This window comes from Nuphar pumila, chromosome 7 (genome assembly GCF_984573655.1).
Source record: "Nuphar pumila chromosome 7, dmNupPumi1.hap1.1, whole genome shotgun sequence".
NCBI classification, from domain to species: Eukaryota; Viridiplantae; Streptophyta; class Magnoliopsida; order Nymphaeales; family Nymphaeaceae; genus Nuphar; species Nuphar pumila.
In genome coordinates, this window is record NC_143255.1 from 126,798,371 (window position 1) to 126,814,620 (window position 16,250).

General features: G+C 36.7%; 2 protein-coding genes across 3 annotated transcripts in view; one reads left to right on the plus strand and one right to left on the minus strand.

The window, feature by feature from the left end:
* The window catches only part of LOC149833415 (gamma-secretase subunit APH1-like), an 89,976-nt gene extending 81,916 nt beyond the window's left edge, over positions 1-8,060 (plus strand). For both annotated transcript variants that reach the window (XM_090015103.1, XM_090015102.1), the window contains 2 exons: positions 6,926-7,053; positions 7,722-8,060. In XM_090015103.1, the coding sequence (XP_089871229.1) occupies positions 6,926-7,053; positions 7,722-7,865 (272 nt within the window). In that variant the 3' untranslated portion in view covers positions 7,866-8,060. The remainder of the gene's footprint in view (positions 1-6,925; positions 7,054-7,721) is intronic.
* Positions 8,061-10,341: 2,281 nt separating this feature from the next.
* On the minus strand, positions 10,342-15,755 carry LOC149833416 (uncharacterized). The gene is made up of 7 exons (XM_090012827.1): positions 15,274-15,755; positions 13,733-13,795; positions 13,492-13,558; positions 12,981-13,081; positions 12,404-12,448; positions 11,236-11,709; positions 10,342-10,768 (listed from the first exon to the last, which is right to left on the minus strand). The coding sequence occupies exons 1-7, from the start codon at positions 15,406-15,408 to the stop codon at positions 10,598-10,600; spliced, it is 1,056 nt and encodes a 351-aa protein (XP_089868953.1). The 5' UTR covers positions 15,409-15,755; the 3' UTR covers positions 10,342-10,597.
* Positions 15,756-16,250: the final 495 nt, after the last annotated feature.

Here is a 16,250-nt window from a genome sequence, read left to right on the forward strand (position 1 = left end):
CTTTTTGACCAGGTTGACTAGCCGTTGGGCAGCTCCCAACGGCTCTATTTAGAGCCATTGGAAGCTGGCCCAACGGCTAGCCAACCATCTCTAGTGTATAAATAATGGACTGGTGTCCCTTTGTATTTTATGCTTTTTGAGAGCATTCTTCGTAATAAAAAGATGATATGTGTGCCTTGGTGCATTTTGTGATATTTATGTGCCTTTGTGCACTTTGTGAGTGATTACTCTTATCAAGTCTTTAGTAGACTTGATTATTACCAATATTCAAGTGCTTCTTTACAAAGAGATGTTTATTTACACTTTTGCGTGTTTGTTTAGCCCATTAGTGACATTATGCTTGTGCTCTTATTCTAGTCGCTGATATACTTATTTTGAGTGTCATTATGTAGACGAAATGTTTATTCACACTTTTGTGTGTTTGTTTAGCCCGTTAGTGACATTGTGATTATGCTCTTGTTCTAGTCATTGATACACTTATTTTGAGTATCATTATATGTAGACATGATATGTTTTCAATATGGTGAGTTATGTGCACTCATTGGTTATGTTCTCGTTCTAGTCGTTGATACACTTAAATTTTGAGGTTTGAAGGATTTGTGAGGTGATTGCTTGTGGTGGTCAAACTATTGTTGAGGTTTGTAAAATATCACTTAATATTTGTGGGAATTTAAATCTCTTTATATTTTTCGCAAATTGGTGTTGATTTGCAAATATCATTATCTTTATTATGTGGGATTTTTAAAATCTCTCCATGAAATTTCTAAACTTTTACTAGTTTTTCCTTGTATGCAACATGTTTATTGATAAAAATTTCATGCATTTTTGCATACTTATGTTTATTAAAAATCCTATTCTTTATATTGTGACCCTTTGTGGGTTTTGAGAGTGTGTTGCTTAAGTGAATACTTGTATGTTGTTCACTTGATATTGGTAGACAATTTGGTTTGTAACTGAAGGCTACTTGATTCTTTACATTAAATTCATGCATTTTATTGTTAAAATAGTTATTTTTTATTGTCGTCTCATGTGTATTAAATATGCTTTAATTTCATATTAGATATATGAGTGTGTTTCATATTAATTATCTTGTTCACATTATTGTATGCATGAATTTAATTAGCTTCTCTTTTCTTGAGGTCTCTTTTTGACTTGTTATATTTTATATGCATGTTGTTTGAAATGCTTAGGATATTATTTATGCGTAATTGTTTATCTCTTCTTGATGCTTTATATGTCCTATAGTGATCAATTTTTCTTATGATCAATATTTATGTTTTCTTGAAAAATATGTTGATTTTGAGTTCATGGTTTGATTTCATAAAAAATTATCCTTGAGGAATACTCCTCTTATCTTTCTTACTAGTGTTTCTAAACATTATTACTACTTTGTTTGAAAATTTTACTTTAGTGTTATTCTTGTTTTAAAAACATATTGGTTTTAAAACTTTATAACTATTGGGTTAGGATATTTTTCTTATGTAGTTGGAACCTTTTGATTTGTTCTCTCTACAGGTTCTTAAAAATCCGATGGATTGAGAAAGAAATATCTTTGATGCATTATATCATGAAGATGGAGATAGCCGATGAAGGCGTTTGAGGATGATCACCAATAAAGACATTTGAAGACTTGTATTTGCAAAATTCTTCGAGATATCATGAAAATGCAGATCTCCCAATGAAGACTCTTGAAAACTTGGATTCTCCCTATTGGTTCTCTTTGTATTTCCAAACTTTCGATATAACTCACCATAAGTTTGAGGGAGGGTGTTAAGATGTATGTATGTAATATATATATATATAATGTATACATACATTATATTATATGCTTTTATCATTGTAAGATATATATGTATATAATGTATATATACATTATATATATATTTATTAGTGTAATAGCTAAATACCCTCTAGGGGTATTTTTGTCTTTTCCTCTTGTAATAGGTTTTGTCTTCTAGGGACAAATTTTTTTCTTTATTTTTATTTTGTGATTGTCTTTATCTCAAAGACCAAGGGTATTAAGGTCTTTTGCCCTTAGAGTTGTTGGAAGCATCCCAACGACTATATTTATAGCCATTGGGAGCTCCCAATGACTCTATGGGAGCTCCCTTTTGGCTCTTCCTTTTTGTATATAAGGGATCTCTTGTCATCATTTTATGTAATGCTTCGCTTAAGCATTTATGCTCAAATAAAATGAATATTTTTTATGTTTTGTGTTCTTCTATTTAGTTCTTTGATGTCTTGTATGTACTTAGTATTTGTATTGTGCCTTTGTGTTGTCCCTAGTGGACTTGTGGTTGTGCATATTGCATTGTGCTTTTGTATGCCCTTAGTTGGCTTGTATTTATCTTTCGCTCATTTCATTATGCTGGCACACATTACACGGGGTATCACTTTCGATCGTGTCAGATCGAGATCCTCGCTTTACGTCACGTTTCTGACGCCAATTGCAGAAAGCGTTAGGTACCAAACTGAAGTTTAATACAACTTTTCATACGCAGACCAATGAACAGACCGAGCGTACGATTCAGACTCTTGAGGACATGCTCAGAGCTTGCGCGTTGGATTGGGATAAACATGTGAAGCTTGCAGAGTTTTCATATAACAATAGTTATCACGCTAGTATTGGTATGACCCCTTATGAATCTCTAGATGGTAGACCTTGCAGATCCTCGGTGTGTTGGGATGAAGTTGGCGTTAGAGCAGTTGAGTCTCTAGAGATGATCCAACACTATCAGATCAGGTGCAGATTATTCGCCATCGATTGATTGCTGCATTTAGCTGACAGAAGAGCTACGCTGATCAACGACGTAGGCAGTTCAATTTTGCGGTGGGTGAGCATGTGTTTGTTCAGATATCGCCGACGAAGAGCGTTTTCAGGTTCGTGAAAAAGGGGAAGCTTAGTCCTCGATACGTGAGACCTATTGAGATCCTTGAGCTGGTTGGTGAGTCGGTGTATCAGATGACTTTTTCACTTCAGTTTTTTCAGATCCATAACATTTTTCATGTCTCGATGTTGAGGAAATATATACCAAACCCCTTACATGTTATCTAGTATGAGGCAGTCAAAGTACAATCGGACTTGACGACGTAAGAGAGATGTAAACACCCCAAATTTTCCTCATCCATTTTCAAACACACCCCTCGTGCAGTGTCAACCCTGTTAGATCTGTGTAAGAGTCAAACCCCAAGTTTGTGTCAGAAAATCACCATTTTACCAACTTTCATTAGGAATATTACCATTTTACCCCTAGGTCATCCCAGACCCCAGTCAGTCGGAGTCAACCAAGCTCGTTGGTCAGTTCAGAACATTTAGAATATCAGTCATTTCAAACTCATTTGAGCTCACAGTGAGAAGACTATTTTCATTCCTGACCATTCCTGCCAAAATGAGATCATTTCTTCAGAAATGAACTCATTTATTCAGAAATGAGCTAATTTCTCACTCAAATCCAAGCCAATTGTCTCCGAGTCAGTTATTCACAGTCAATCATATTCTCCAGAGTCTAACTTGAGCTCACCAGGAGTTCAAGTGCTCCAGTTTCAGTTCAAACCCATTTCCAAGTGTCCAGGCGCTCATTTTAGCCCGTTTCAGCTTTTTCAGCTGAAATTGAGCTGAGTCTGGTCGATTGAGCTAGTGTTCGAGCTTCGATTTCAGTTCATGTCAGTATTACTGACCTTTGTTCTAGCTCAAACCCATCTCAAATTTGTAATTCACTTCACTCTAGTGACCGTTCCGTACCATTTCTCTAAAAATGACAGCTTTTCTTGATAATTCAGTCGAGGAGTTCAGTTGACTCAATGTCTTGTCAGTTCACTTGAGTTCTGAAACTCTAAAACTTAGCTCAATCCAGTTCATTTCAGTTCAATCAGCTCAAACCCTAATTTTCAGTGTCACTCTGGCCCGGTAGAACCCGAAAGCCATTTTTTGAATCATTTTGCAAATTTTATCAATTTTAACAGTTTTTGAACTGATATAAATGCCAATCGGGGTCTAAAATCCAAATTTTTTCATTCAGGGTTAGCATTTCGCATAGCATTTCATGTCATTTCTCAGCATTTTATAATATTTCATTTCATTTTCGAGGTCCAGAACTCAAATTTCATAAATTTTAATCCAGATTGAGTTTTAAAGGTTTTCATAAATCAATTTCAAACTCTGGGTTTCCAAAATTGAAATATTTTCCCGAGAAAAATAATTTGGATTTATTTCAAACTCAAAATTTTAAATTCTACACCGGATTTGTTTCGCAACGGGGTATTGAACTTCAAATTCTGAGTTCATTTCAAAAACTGTCAAAAATAGCTCGTTTCGTCCAGAAATTCTTCTAAAAAGACTATTCTACCCCTATAATTATCAAAATGAATTTCAAATTTGGAAAAAGAGTTCACTCTGAGATGGCTTCTTCATTCTCATTTTAATAAAAAAAAAAGATTTTATCTTCTCCTTTTCTTTTTGATTTCTTTCATTTTTTTTATTTTTATTTTTATTTTATTTTATGAGAGGAGGTGGGACCCACAAGGGGGTCGACCAGCCCCCTCTCTCTTCCTCTTTCTTTCCTTTTTCCTTTCCCATTTTCTTTCTTCTTCTTATTGGTTCATATTCATAGGGTATGACTAAGTTTTTATGCTGGCTGTCACTGGCCTACCGCAACCCTCCTCTTTTATCCGGGCTTGGGACCGACAGTGTATAACTAAACAGTTATACACAGGCGGAGTTAAATTCAAGAAAATATGTCGTGGTGTATGTTGTTTGCTGATGATATTGTTTTGATTGATGAATCTAGAGCTGGGGTTAATGCTAAGTTAGAATTATGGAGACATACATTGGAAGCAAGCGGTTTTAAGTTGAGTAAGAGTAAGACAAAATATATGGAATGTCAGTTTAGTAAGCAACGAAGTAGTGATGGGAGTGTAGTGAAGCTTGGTGAGCAAGAAATACCAGTGAATGATTGTTTCAAATATTTGGGATATATCATTCAAAAGTATGGAGAAATTGATGGAGATGTAAATCATAGGATAAAGGTTGGGTGGATGAAATGGAAAAGTGCAACTGGAGTGTTGTGCAATCGTAGAATGCCATTGCGGTTGAAGGGAAAGTTTTATAGAACGACTATTAGGCCCACTTTACTATATGGTACGGAATGTTGGGCTGCTAAGAGACATCATATTCAAAAAATGAGTGTAGCTGAGATGTATATGCTTAGATGGATGTGTGGAAATACAATAAAAGATAAGATTCAGAATGAGGAGATACGTAAGAAGGTAGGCGTTGCACCCATTGAAAATAAGATGAGAAAGAATCATTTACGGTGGTTTGGACATATTCTACGAAGGCCTAGTGATACTCCAGTTAGAAGGATGGAGAAATGGGAAAATATATTAGTTAAAAGAGGTTGGGGTAGGCCTAGGAAGACTTGGATGGAGATGATAGGAAAGGATATGAATGCTTTGAACCTCACCGAGGACATGACATTGGATAGAAATGATTGGAGGAGAAGGATTAATGTGGAAGACCCAGAATGATTTTCTTTGTTGGTTCATATCGCCGACCCCAATTGTTTTGGGATGAAGGCGTAGTTGTTGTTTTTGTTGTATTTTCTTTCTTCTTCTTTTTTTCTTTTTTCTTTTCCTTTTCTTCTTCTTCCCTTTCTTCTTCTTCTTTCTTTCCTTTTCTTTTTCTTTCTTCTTTTTCTTCTTCTTATCTTCCTTCTCCTTTCCCATTCACATAGACCCCTCCAGCTCCTCCTTCCTCTCTTCCTTTCCCTCTTCTTTCTTCCCTCTTTTCTTTCCTTTCCTCTTTCCTTTCTTTTCTTCCCCTTCTTTCCTTCCCTCCCTTCCTTTCCCTATTGCCAAGTCCATCCACCTAAACCTTTTCTTTCCCTTTCATCAAGTCTACTTCCATTAAAAACTTAGGGAAATATATTATTTTCCCTAAGTCCAAGACAAGAAAAAAGGGAGGTCATACGGTGGGCTTTTGTCAAGAGGCACTCATGCTCAGCCCCCCCCCTCTCTCTCTCTCTCTCTCTCTCTCTCTCTCTCTCTTGGTTCCCCCTTTGGCTCCAGCAGCAGCTACCCCATCTACAAGTAGCAGCTACCCCATCGGAAAGTCTTAATAAATCTATTAGTAATCATATTTTATAACTTTATACTTTTATAACCGCTAATGAGATGATGTTTTTATTATTTTATGTTGTTAGAATTAGTAATTCTTAAATTTTTTTATTTCATGGATAGTGTGATTTTTTGTATTAAGTTGGCCATTACATGAAAATTTGATGTATGTTATTAGTTGATGTATTTGATATAAGATGCATCTTGTTAAGTGGTTGCGTATGTGATTCAATATTAAGATTATAATGTTTTCTATTTTTCATACTTTAATTTCTCAATGATGACATGAATTATATAATTTGTATAAGAAAAAAATGATTACATATTAGCCTCTCGTTTCATTCCATCTTACTTCCCATTCACTTCTTGTTTAAATCTTACTTCGTTTTCCCTTTGATTTCCTTTTCACTTCCAATTTGATTCCCATGCTGCTTCCGGTACATTTCCGGTGTTCTCTTCCCTCTTCCTAAAATTTTAAAAGTGCCTGCTTCTGCTTCCTGTATCTTTTCACTCCCACTTCTTAAATTGGAAACCGTGGTTTTTTCTCACACTGCTAGATGCTAGTTGTCCTGAGTTGCTAAGTTTATCTTGAGTTACTTTGATCCTAGATTTCACTTGAATCAAAACTAGGATGAATTGCTTCTGGCCAAATTCAGGTTATTGGCCTTTCAAAGACTGTGGAGCTTGAATATAAGGAGTTTAAATTTGAGCCACTTAGTGAGAAAGAAAAATGAAGATCTGTACAAATTCTGTTTATTGGCATATTTTCTTCATGAAGCTTTCCTTTAGCTGATGATTACTTTCTTTGCAGCAACTTTGACTCTTGGATTTGTGACGATTCACACCTTCTCAATGGTAATTGCTTTCAATGGATATGCAGAGGGGAAGAGGATAGATCAGATATTTGTTCCCATCATTCATCTTGTTGTATCATTGTTGGTTAGTACTGATATACTAATTTCATCTTTGACTCTATTTCTTCTTAGGAATATTGCACATTTCTTCTTGGTTCTCAGTACCCTGATACTTTTTTTTGGAGAGAAAGTAACGTGGGGCAATTTTTCAAGGATGGTTAACGGAACATGGTTTCTTGACTTCTATCTCTATCTCTCTTTATGTTTTAATTCATTTAAGCATTTATAACTTCCCTCTGCTTGTAAACTAGCAAGTTTTACTAGTGAAATTGAAACTTGATAATGAGCAAGTACAGCACCTTTCTCTAGGACGTCCTTTTTATCCAATTAAGTGGAGTTTCTTGTCCCCCCCTCTATCTCTCTCCCCCACCACCAACCCCACTGAAAAAGAAACCATGCTGTCTTCACAATGATGGTGGAAAGGTACAATGCTGAAAATGGGCAACCCGCCATGCAGAAGGGTTGGCTTCAGGGTGGGTATGCCAATGGGCTTTGGTAGCTGTCCATGAATGGGAGTCATGGGCCCTCGTCCCATGATTTGTTTTAAGGCACATTAATACAACCATCACTGATGCTCTTAAAAACACTTTCAAGTTGAGAGAAAAAAAGGTACCATATCGTGTGTAAAATAACATTAGTATTGTGCTGATTGTATTTGTTACCTTCTTTGATATGGCTTACATCCTGTTGCAGACTCTTGTGAACCTCATACCGGGTGGTTGCTTGGTGGGAATTCCACTTGTTTACTTCGTTGCTTGTTTGACTTTGATGCACTGCGGAAAAATGGTGTGGAGAAGATTCCATGAGAACTACAGCAGGATAGAGGCCACTCGGTGATCAACATCCAATTTGGCTAGCATTTGTACTATAAAATACAGACTGATTGGTTGGTTTTGCTGATGGCTTTTAAGAGCATATGTAGCAACTACTAGCTAGGCAGAGTGAAAAAATCTGCAGCCATTGTGGATAGAGGTGATGGTTTCATGTGGAGTTTTTGAGCTTTGATAATATAGATAGACGACTGTTTTTATCTTCGCCTGATAGACTCACTTTGATGGTACATACACAAACATGCATGTTGGAACTTGCATACACGTGCACGTGCATCTACAGGACTGGATTCAGATAACATTTATGCCTACTTGATTACTTGTGGATAAAACAACATCAATGGTGGCAGGTGAAATCCCTCGAGTTTCTTAATATTGCCAATGTTCCGTCTATATAAGGCATGAACAATAGAACTATGTATCCTGTTCTTCCACAAGGACAACAAGCTCATGACCTCGTAGTTCTGTCGTTCACAAGGAGAACAAGCTGATAACCAGGAAATTCTTGGATTGTACCATGCTTCGCTGAATTCTACAATGCCTGTAAGGTTTTGTAATGTCTCATGATTTGTTGAAAATAGCATTAGTCACTCTTGAGACTGCAATTGTGTAAAAAATGATAGGGTAATGGATGACAACCGCTGTCGATGAATTGAAGGAAGGTTACAGAAAAAAAGTTGATTGATGGCGCGAGGATGATGCTTGAACAGACATATTTCAAAATACCTTTGGGATTTCTTTGGATGATTGGAGGAAGGTAAGAGGCCCAAAGCTTGAAATTGGTTGGTGGGAACATCTGCTGTTGTACGTAATGGAGATGCAGAACTTATATCATCCTGTTCATATTCGCCCACTCATGGTGGTGCTTTACACAACCTAAATGGGTATTACAAATCGTGGAATCTCGTACCAGTCAGATGAGGATCACGACTAACTCACATTAATATTTAGGGAAATTTTTAAATACCCTCCAAACTTTTCAGTTTAATTCATGCGTACACCAAAAGTTTGAAAGTTTGCAAATTTACACCAAAGTTTTTACTTGGGTTAATGAAATTGCCTCAATCATAAATTAACGTTGGGTTCTTGGTTAACACTAACTCATGTTTTAAAATGATCATTTTACCCCTATATGTGAGATAATTTATCCTTATTTTACAAGTTTGTCAAATGACTAAGCACTATACCAAATACACAAATGTTGACAATTCAAAAAAATATATATATAACTGTGTAAATTCCAGCAAACTAATCAACCTACTAATGACCCAACCCACTAATAGTACAACCGGGTCCGTGCTTAGTATGCATAAAGTTTCAAGTTTCCAAACATAAAATTGGTTGTGCTATTAGTGGGTTCAGTCATTGTTACGATAATAGGTTTTAGGGCTGTTAAAGTGTCCAGTACCCGACCCATCAAAATCTATCCAAACCCAATAAAATAATAAATTATTGGGTTCAGATTTTGCCAAATTATGATCATGCATAGCAAACACGGACCTGAATGTGCTATCAGTGGTTTGAGTCATTGTTATTGGATTGGCTTGCTGATTTATACATGGTTATATAATTTTTTTTTCTAAAAATTGTCAACTGTAGTGGCTATCAGCATGTTTTATGTTATAGAGGTTACGAGTTCAAATATTATTGCAAACATTAGTTTTTTTTACATTAAATACATTCTACTCAAACTTCTAAAATAAGGGTAAATTAGTAATCTCATGAGTTGTAGGGATAAAGTGGTAACTTTAAAACATGAGTTAGTGTTAACCCAAGAAGAACTCAATATTAATTCGTGATTGAGGCAATTTGATTAACCCCAGTAAAAACTTTGGTGTAAATTTGCAAATTTTCTAACTTTTGGTGTGCACGCAAATTAGACTGATTGAAAATTTCCTTAATATTTAAGAGGTTGGTTACAGTTCTTTGGTTGAAGTTCATGAAATTTGGGTCATGTTTCTACTAGCAGCAATAGAAACTAAGGACACAACCAACTCACATTAATATTTAAGAGCTCGGTTACAGTTCTTTGGTATGTCTGAAACACTGAAGTTCATGAAATTTGGGTCATGTTTCTACTAGCAGCAATAGAAACCAAGGGCATGCTGATGTTTCTATTTGCAGTTTGGAACATTTGAGTTCATGAATTTGGTCGGCTGAAAATGTGAACCAGAAATACTTTAATTGGTAGCAAACTGTTGGATTTCCTGTATTCATGTATCCATGATAGGATTGTAGGAATTCCATATGCAACGTAATCATGAGCCAACCTCTAATCTTTTACTGAATCTCGAGAATCAATACATCTGGGTTACTAATGGCTTCCTCAAGATGTAGCACTGGTATACTGATCACCATTCCTTACAGTGATAAACCCGGGTGAAAAAACATACTCAATGAAAGCTACGCTGCTTCTTTGACCAACCTTTTGTGTTCCGTGCACGCATAATACACACACACACAGAGAGAGAGAGAGAGAGAGAGAGAGTAACAACCTCTGTCCACGCTATGTTAAGCAAAGAAGCAAGTCCATACAAAAAGGCTTAAATTTACAAGAAAAAATTTTGTAGGAAAATTTACAATTGGTAGCTTGGCAACATTGTAGCAAGCTCACCTATGGACACTATTTTACCTTATTCTATAACAAATTGGAAAGAAATTCTGGTATGCATATATAAAATCCTTTTTTTCAGACAGGCGGTTCAGGAACAAACTTCATTCGCTCTTATTGTCTCCTCTTCACTTGATAAAGAACTTCCAAATCTCTCTATCAGCCGACTCTGTAAGCAAGTGAGCTCCAAACGTCCCTTCCTCATCCACCATTGCCCTCATCTGCTTAGCACCACCATGGAAACCAACGTAGCTCTTCTTTGCAGCTATGAACATCACCCCATATGGTGGCCGTAGGCACTGTTGATCAAGGAAAAAACAAGGGAAACAAAATATAAATAAGACCACATAATATGCAATATCGGCTGCATGGTTGGTATGCAGCGACCTGCTTGAAAGCCACCCATCTTGGCATTTCTCAAGATGGGTGTGGTGTCCATCTTGAGAAATGTTGAGATGGTCATCAGCAGCTGAGCTGCATGCTAAGACCTTCATCGTTTGAGGGAGGCACTCACTAAGACCTTATGCTATTTCACAGGACTTCTATAAGATAAACCACCAAAGATGGATATCCGATGAAACAAAGTCCATAACCTCGTTCAATAAATGAACGTACCCAACCACATACAACAATTCTTAAGCAATTCTGCCTAATAGGTATCTTCCAATCTTAAGAGGCAGAGAGTGGTTTCTCAATGTTAATTGTACATAGAAGGGTTGAACAAGACCATATTTCTAATTTTAATATTAGAAAACTAGCAACCAACCTTTTTTATGAGAGCATGGAGTTTTCTTAATGATGTCATCGAGTATGGAATGTCCTTCATCAGAATTATATCATATCCTCCCTCAGATGGATCTGTGTCACTGGCACGCTCCCACACACGACTTCCTGAGAGCTTCCGAGATCTCCTGGCTGTGGAAGAGTCTGGAACGAGGGCACTGCCATCCTGACTACTACAGCCATCAAGAAAATCCTCCTCTGAAAAGCTGAGATTCATATTTGTTGGAATATCATAACCATCTTTCTTTAAAACTGATACGACAGTGGGGAGCTCATCCCAGTCGCCTGCATAGAAATGCACATCTGGGGTCAAGGAGAACCGCGTTGGAGTCACCGGGATCTCAGGTTGGCGGCTTTGCCGATCACGTGCTTGCTCAAGGTTGGCAAGGACATTGGGTATAGTGATGCAGCGTATGGTCTCTGCATTTAGGTCCTGGAAATGTACTGTAGAAGCACCCTGTTCACATGGTTGTGTAAGCACATGAGAGAGAGAGAGAGAGAGCACATTATCAGTATCTAAAAAATCATTGATTCTGGGAAGAGGACGCAAGCCTGGTTGATCGCAGCCTCAATAGCTGAACCAATGCGCCACTTTACAATTACTTGAAACACAAAAAAAAGTCTTACAGGAACCCAAGAAACTAATTTATCCAAAAAGAAGGAAAAAAAACTACTATGACAGTTTTTGCTGGCTTGTCAAGCCAGTGGTTAGCAAACTTCATAGGGACTGTTGGTAAGTTCTTAATAATCCCCAAACCAAAATGGAAAAGAATAAGACCCCAAAAAAACCATGGGCAGATAATTCAACAAGAGTTTTGCATTTAATTTTCTAGGCAAAATATGAGGTGCTTCTCTAAGCAAGTGAAAAATGGCAGATATAAAGACCATAACAATGAGAATTTGGCAATAGCTAACAAATATGGCTAGCGTTCATGCTCAACTTCAAGGATCAGGTTAATCAGTGGAACACAAAGGCGCACAAGGATGTAAATTTCCATAAGATCCATGAACAGGTCACCAAAAAAAATACCCGTATAAAAGTTTGATGGGATTTTGTGGTTGCTAGGCTGCAAAGTTTCAGTTGTCATAGAAAAGTAACATGTACAAAAATAGTAATAAATTTTTAGATGGTTTGCTTCCATCTAACGTACCTTAAGGCAAGCGAAAATCCCAGGCAACCCATGTCCACAACCAAGCTGCAACCAATGGCAAAGAAGCATTATGCATTTTATCAAATCACATAACAGAACTAATGCCTAGGAAATTGAAGAATAATTAGTGGAAAATTATTTACTATTCACAAAGGTCCCTTGAATGTGAATTTACAGTGGTAGAATAACAAGCTCAAATATTTAAGTAAAAGAAAAACAAACAAGATTTTGCAATTGAAGGACAAATACGAGTTTTGCTAGGAGGAAAACATGCTATAAGAAAACAGGCAGACCAAGGAAAACCATGCACATCATTGAGGCTGTAAGTGTTTCAGTGATCAAAATTTTGAATCGAGCATGCATACAAACAAGCAATGCAGTGGCATGCATGGCACAGAATTGAGCATAATAGACAAAAGCAAAATTTAATAAGACAAAAATTTTGAATTAATTTATAGATAATAACAAGGATAAACATCCACTGAAACCTAATTTCGAAAATATCTATTGTTCAATGCCCTAAGAAACAGCACATCAGCAATCTTATCTTTTGAAACTCTTAGTATAGAAAAATTACCTCCAAAACATGCTTGCCCCTAAAGCTCAACTGTCCATCACGAATTTCATGTTTGAGGACATTGACAAGATCAATAGAACCTTCCCAAGATTTAAGGGATCCTGAAAAAACAGGAGGAATCATGATCATCATGGAGGCCAACCAAACAAGAATAACCAGACGACCTGGAGTTTATCATCGACTTGAGTCAAACTGTAATACAAGCACATGGAAGTCACAGGTTATTTAACTAGATTAGTGAGCAAACAAATAGGTAGTGCATGGACCTGAGTGGTTCAGGCTATTATTTCTCATATGGCCTCCAAGTCAAATGTATTTTTCTCCAAGTGACAGGATCCAGTTTTTCTGGTGCCCACACAAGTCCCATGCCATATAAGATTGCAAAGTCAATTGAGCTTTTTGTTCCTATCTTCTATACCCAAATTTCAAACAGAACGCCCAAGAGTCACTCAAAGGTAACTTCCATGACTAAATGGATTTTCCATCATATCTTAACAAAGTTTGTGCTCACCCTCAGATTTTGAATGAAAAGATTCAGAACTAGTGAACCCAATTATATCAGCAACACTAATCCTTCCCTGCAATAAAAAAACAACAAGTTATCATACTTTGACTAAAAAGGAAAGCTCAAAATAGATCTCTGAAAGAAATTCAAGAGCACATGAAGACTATCATTTTCATATTTAGAAAAAGCCCAAATGCCAGCTAATTTCATCGCTGGGAAAATGATTAACATTCAATTCTGTGATTACCTTGAAGAGGTTCAGACCCTGTAAATCAACATTTTCTCCAGCATATTTGTATGGGTGAGCAGTCTGCATAGAAAAAAATATAAAAACCAATTTAGGCTAAATGATATTGAAAGTACTCTAAAATAACACATCATTTCTTGACCATAGTAGCTCTCCTTGTCATCAGCAATCAATCAGGAGCAATCCTCAGCAAATAATGATTAATGAGAAAGAAAATCACTCAACATCAGTAGGGAATCTCCTTGGCTAATAATGATTAATTTGCAATTCAACAAATGATGATTAATTGATTTCTTCATGTCAAAATTACTATAAAGCTAATATTAAAATAGATAAAGCATTATTCAAAACAAAACATAAGAATGAAAAATATGGACCTGAAAACTTATGAATCATGATATGCACTACTTAATCTTAAATGAAATATGAAGAGATTTTCATTATATTAGCAAATGCTTATATATCATCACCTTATAAAAGGTAAGACATACAAGGAAAAAACTGGAAAAACTTTATGACTCAAAATTTTATTTGATATTAATCTTTATATTCTCCATTGCTATATTCATACTCATCTCTCACAGTTTGCTCAATAAGGCCTCTCTCTCTCTCTCTCTCTCTCTCTCTCTCTCCTACGATAAAGTCACCCTTACAGCAATTTGGTGGAGACCCAACAAATTTTCAGGAAATTTGTGGTCGCCTCTTCACCTGTGGTGAAGCAGATCGTGATTCATCAACAATTTGGATGATGAATTGATGATTGTGGCTACACTGATGTTGGCTTGATACCATATATGATTCATTTACCAATTATAAAGGATAGTCTGAGATAATTACGACATCAATAACTGACCCAATGATTTAAAGGAAAATCATGGTTCCCTCATCACCTATGGTGAAGCAGATCATGGTTCATTGGCATTCGGCTGATGAATCAACAATTGTGGCTTTACTGTGCTGTTGACTTGATATCATGCATAATTTGTGTACCCATTATAAAGGGTCATCCAAAATAATTATGATAACATCAATATAATTTTAAATGAGAGAAACAGAATCACGTAGTATTGGCATCTACAATTACAAAAATGTTCTTGTCATTCTATCAGTTATAATCTAGGAGTCAAAGATGTAGGTAACCTTGCAAGCAGACAAACAAACAAACAAACTACATGCCCATCATTCTTCCTTCAAAGTTAGGTATCTACGATAATAATTAATTAAGTCTATTGATATCCAGTTTTTTGCCAAGCAAAATTGTGTCTTAAAATTAGCATGTAGGCAGTGTATTAATTACTAAAAAAGCATCACGGTAAAAAAATGCAAATACTGATCTATGAAAGAACACATAAAAAAATAAAAAATAGAGCTTGAACTGTAACAAAAATACACTCTAATTGACAAACACAACTGGGAAAAAACAAACACTGAACATAAAGAAATCCAATAAATCAGTTAGTCAAGCAAACGACTCCACGCCCAAACTCAGAATTAGATAACTAAAAAAAATTGTGACCTAGGCATGGAAGAAAATTATGCACCTTTGAGGGGAGAACCTCGACAGCAGGCGAAGGAACTGGAAGATCTCTCTCCGAAACCTCCGAAATGCTTTGACTACCTCGGTCGTTCGGGATCAAACCGGGCAAGCACTGAGCGAGAATCGACGGTGCGCGCATTTGTTACCGATCAGGACACCGCAAAATTCTCCCCCAAATAACAAACAATTCCCAAATCCTCTGAATTCGCCGATCAAACAGAACCGAAGAAAACCTTAATTCCCACCAGAAACCCCAAAAGCACGAACTGGAAGGCTTCAAAGGTAAAAACACGTCGATCTCCGATCAACACAAAGGCATAAACGAAAAACCCCTAGATTTCAGAACCCAAATTCCAGAGTGAACCCCTAGATTTCTGGCAGACTGTTGCGCGAATGTAGAGAAAACCAACACCCGAAAATCGGGGGAATTTGTAACAGAATTAGGGAAAGAGACAAAGATGGAGGAGACAGAGACACTGGATGCAGAGCATAAATAGAAACCCTAACCCTCTACTTTGGAAGTTTCGAAGAAGCGATGGGACAGCTATTCCATGAGAGAGAGAGAGAGAGAGAGAGAGAGAGAGAGAGAGAGATCCTGTATTTACTGGATTCGGTCACGGATCCGTTTTCTAATAAAGAGACCCGTCCAACTGTTTGGATAGCATCTTACCGGATATTGGTCTAAACCCGATTTAGTTGTTGGATTTTGGTGAGCCCCTCTGGATCCGATCAGACACATGGTCAAGTTCGCTATTCGTTTCTCGATACCCTACAAAATCAGATTATGGATCTGATAAAGGTCCAATGAAGGTATTAGGCTATTCTGGTTTCAAGTAGGGGTGCAAACGGATCGGTTCAGACAGGATCCTGACAAATCAGAATCCAATTCTGAAATACAAATAGTAGATCCGAATTCAGATCCATATCTGAATAAGATCTGATGAGGTATGGTTGATTCCGAATTCGAAAATGCAAGTGATA

Bases quoted from the DNA above. Each gene is read 5' to 3' on its own strand.
- LOC149833416 (XM_090012827.1), bottom strand. From the start codon at position 15,408: ATGCGCGCACCGTCGATTCTCGCTCAGTGCTTGCCCGGTTTGATCCCG. The intron at 13,082-13,491 runs GTGAGCACAAAC...CTGTTTTTTCAG, and splicing joins TTTTCATTCAAAATCTGAGG to GATCCCTTAAATCTTGGGAA. The intron at 10,769-11,235 runs GTTGGTTGCTAG...CTTGATCAACAG, and splicing joins TCCATGCTCTCATAAAAAAG to TGCCTACGGCCACCATATGG.